The sequence below is a fragment of the Myotis brandtii genome, unplaced genomic scaffold (assembly GCF_000412655.1).
Source record: "Myotis brandtii unplaced genomic scaffold, ASM41265v1 scaffold500, whole genome shotgun sequence".
Lineage (NCBI taxonomy): Eukaryota > Metazoa > Chordata > Mammalia > Chiroptera > Vespertilionidae > Myotis > Myotis brandtii.
The window spans coordinates 1,383,905-1,386,875 of NW_005369062.1; the positions used below are offsets into that span (position 1 = coordinate 1,383,905).

Below are 2,971 nucleotides of genomic sequence, written 5' to 3' on the forward strand. Positions count from 1 at the left end.
GCAGGGCTGGGGAGCAAGTCAGGCAGAGGCGGGCAGGCCAGCTCTTACGAAAAGTGGTCTATCCAGAATCTTATTCTGCCCTCAAAAGAAAGAAATTCTGACACAGGCTACATCGTGGATGAACCTGAGTGAAATAAGCCAATCACAAAGGACAAATCCTGTGTGATCCCACTTACAGGAGGCACCCAGAGTAGTCAGATTCAGAGACAGAGAATAGAGGGGTGGGTGCCAGGGGCTGGGGGAGGGGAGCATGGGGGTTAGTGTTTAATGGAGACAGCGTTTCAGTTTTGCAAGATGAAAAGTTCTGAAGACGATGGTGGTGATGGTTACACAACAGTGTGAGTATATATAACACTACTAAGCTATAACTTAAAAATGGTTAAAATGGTAGCCCGGCCAGTGTGGCTCAGTGGTTGAGCATCAAACCTATGAACCAGGGGGTCATGATTCACTTCCCAGTCAGGGCATTAATGCCCAGGTTGTGGGCTAGATCCTCAGTGGGGGGCATGCAGGAGGCAGCCGATCAATGATTCTTTCTCATCATTGATGTTTCTAGCTCTCCCTTCTCCTTTCTCTCTGAAATCAATAAAAAAATATATTTTTAAAAAAGGTTAAGATGGTAAATTTCATGTCATGTGTATTTTACTATAATTTTAAAAATGTGCCCTTGCCAACTTGGTTCAGTGGTTAGAGCATTGGCCTGAGGACTGAAGGTCAAGGGTTTGATTCTGGTCAAGGGCATGTACCTGGGTTGCAGGCTCAATCGCCAGACGCGTTGGTGTGTGTGAGAGGCAACCAATCGATATGTCTCTCTCACATTGAGGTTTCTCTCCACCCCACCCCCATCTTTCCCTTCCACTCTCTCTAAAAATCAGTTGAAAACATATTCTTGGGTCAGGATTAACCAAAAAATGTCTTAAAGCCCCTGAGTGGTTTGGAAGGCTGACCTGACAGCTGCATCTCTGAGTGGAGTCAGTGAAGCAGGCTGGAGGGCGCTCGGGGAGGAGGGCCTGTGCTTCAGGGGAGCAGCAGGGGGCACGCGCCCTTCAGCCCACAGCGCTGCTGAGGAAGGGGGCCGCCCACACTCACCTCTGCACCGTCTGGGAGGCCACCAGGAAGGACATGAGGTCTCCCCCGGTCAGCTGCTGTCCAGCCACGAGGGAACCCCCAATAAAGAGGGTGCCCAAGACCATGCAGTTGAAGGCGATGATGGAGAGCCCCTGGAACAGGGCGATGCCTCTGCCCAGTGCCTCTGCCTTACAGCGGGACCCTTCCAGCTCTGCTCCGTAGCGTTCCTCTTCCCGCTGCTCCATGGCGAAGGCTCTCACAGTCCGAACATTACCCAGGGCCTCATCCGCTACACCTGTTGCCCTGGCTATCTGCTCCTGACACTGGCGAGACAATTTTCGGAGAGCTGAGCCCATCAAGGTGCCAACTCCCATCAGGGAGGGCATGGCCACCAACATCAGCAGCGTGAGGCGTGTGGACAGCATGGACAGGGACACCAGGCAGCCAACCACCTGGGTGCAGCTTCAAAGCCCCTGGGAGATGACAAGTTTGAAGGACGATTTAAACTCCTGCACGTCAGTTGTCAATCGGCTCACCAGCTGCCCTGTCTTTTTAGCATCAAAGAAAGCAATGTCTTGTCGGAGCATGTTGCTGAAGAGGGCCCTCCGCATGTCCAAAGCCATGCACTCACCGATGCGGGACAGGAGCACCAGGTACCCAAAGGTCAGCAATCCCTGGGAGAGAAGCAGGGGCATTCAGGGGCGCCCAGGCGGCTTTTCTGTCTGCCCCGGCCCCCTCTCCTGCCATACCTGGAGGCCGTAGAGGAGGAGCAGGTGGGTGCTGAGACTCCGGGACTCTTTCAGGAAGTTGCCCATGTGGTCCCTCGTGTACTTGGCCACAATCTCCACCAGCTGGCCCAGGAGTAGCGGGATCTGCACATTCACCAGTGCCGCACCCAGTGCCAGCACGATGGCTGCCCCCAGGATCAGCAGGTGGGGGCGCAGAAACTGCCAGAAGAGCTTCCAGTTAAAGCGGGTCTCCACGTCATAGGGTTTGGAGGCAGGAGGGGCCTCTTCTGCCTCACACAGCGCCACAAGGCAGAGGCGGGGGCACTTACTCAGCACCACGGGGCCCAGGAGGGCTCCCCCAACCCAGCACCAGGAAGAGGGGCTTCGACCTGGACCCGGTGGCACTTGAGGGAGGCGAGCCCGGAGCTGGGACCGCAGCTGGGCCACAGCCCTGAGGAGATAGGAGCTGTGGCGGCCATCAGAGTGCCTGACGGTCGAGAATGTCTGGAAGCGGAGGGGGAGTAGCGGCCTGCCTAGGACAGTACCTCCCCGAATCCCGACCCGAAATAAGTGCACCAACATGATGGGGGGAAGAACAGGAGCAGCCAGCAACAGCAGTTTCACCCTTATCCTACTAAGGACTCCATGTTGGCTCCGGCCACCATCCCGACAACCCTTGTTTATATTTTCAAAGATACAGCACATTGTTTCATAGATCTTTTGTATTTTTTAGACTCTTATTTTACTTATTTCTGCTCTAATCTTTATTATTTTCTTCCTCGTACTCAATTTGGACTTTGTTTGTTGTTTTTTTCTAGTTCCATAAAATGTAAAGTTAGATTGTTTATTTGAGATTTTTCTTGTTCCCTGAGGTAGGCCTGTAATGATATGAATTTTTCTCTTAGGACTGCTTTCACTGTGTCCTATAGATTTCAGGTTATTGTGTTCTCACTTTCATTTGTTTCAAGGTAGCTTTTTATTTCTTCCTTGATCTCATGTTAATCCATTCATTGTTTAGTAACATGTTATTTAGTGTCTATGAGTTTGTGTGGTTTTCAGTATTTCCTGTGGTTGATTTTTTTAAAAATATCATTATGGTCAGAGAAGGCACTTGATATTATTTCAATCTCCTTAAATTTATTGAAACTTGTTAGTGTCCTAATATGTGGTCTAGC

The 2,971-nt window shown here is 51.2% G+C and overlaps 1 protein-coding gene across 1 annotated transcript; it reads right to left on the reverse strand.

Annotated features, from left to right (window-relative positions):
* Positions 1-852: 852 nt before the first annotated feature.
* LOC102254912 (ATP-binding cassette sub-family B member 8, mitochondrial-like) lies at positions 853-2,461 on the reverse strand. The gene is made up of 2 exons (XM_014548312.1): positions 1,818-2,461; positions 853-1,742 (listed from the first exon to the last, which is right to left on the reverse strand). The coding sequence occupies exons 1-2, from the start codon at positions 2,376-2,378 to the stop codon at positions 1,533-1,535; spliced, it is 771 nt and encodes a 256-aa protein (XP_014403798.1). The 5' UTR covers positions 2,379-2,461; the 3' UTR covers positions 853-1,532.
* Between the last annotated feature and the right edge of the window lie 510 nt (positions 2,462-2,971).

What these genes read in the sequence shown, in the direction of transcription:
- LOC102254912 (XM_014548312.1), bottom strand. Translation starts at nt 2,378, where the DNA reads ATGTTGGTGCACTTATTTCGGGTCGGGATTCGGGGAGGTACTGTCCTA. An exon ending in TCCTCCTCTACGGCCTCCAG is followed by an intron (nt 1,743 to 1,817) that starts GTATGGCAGGAG and finishes CTTCTCTCCCAG; the next exon opens with GGATTGCTGACCTTTGGGTA.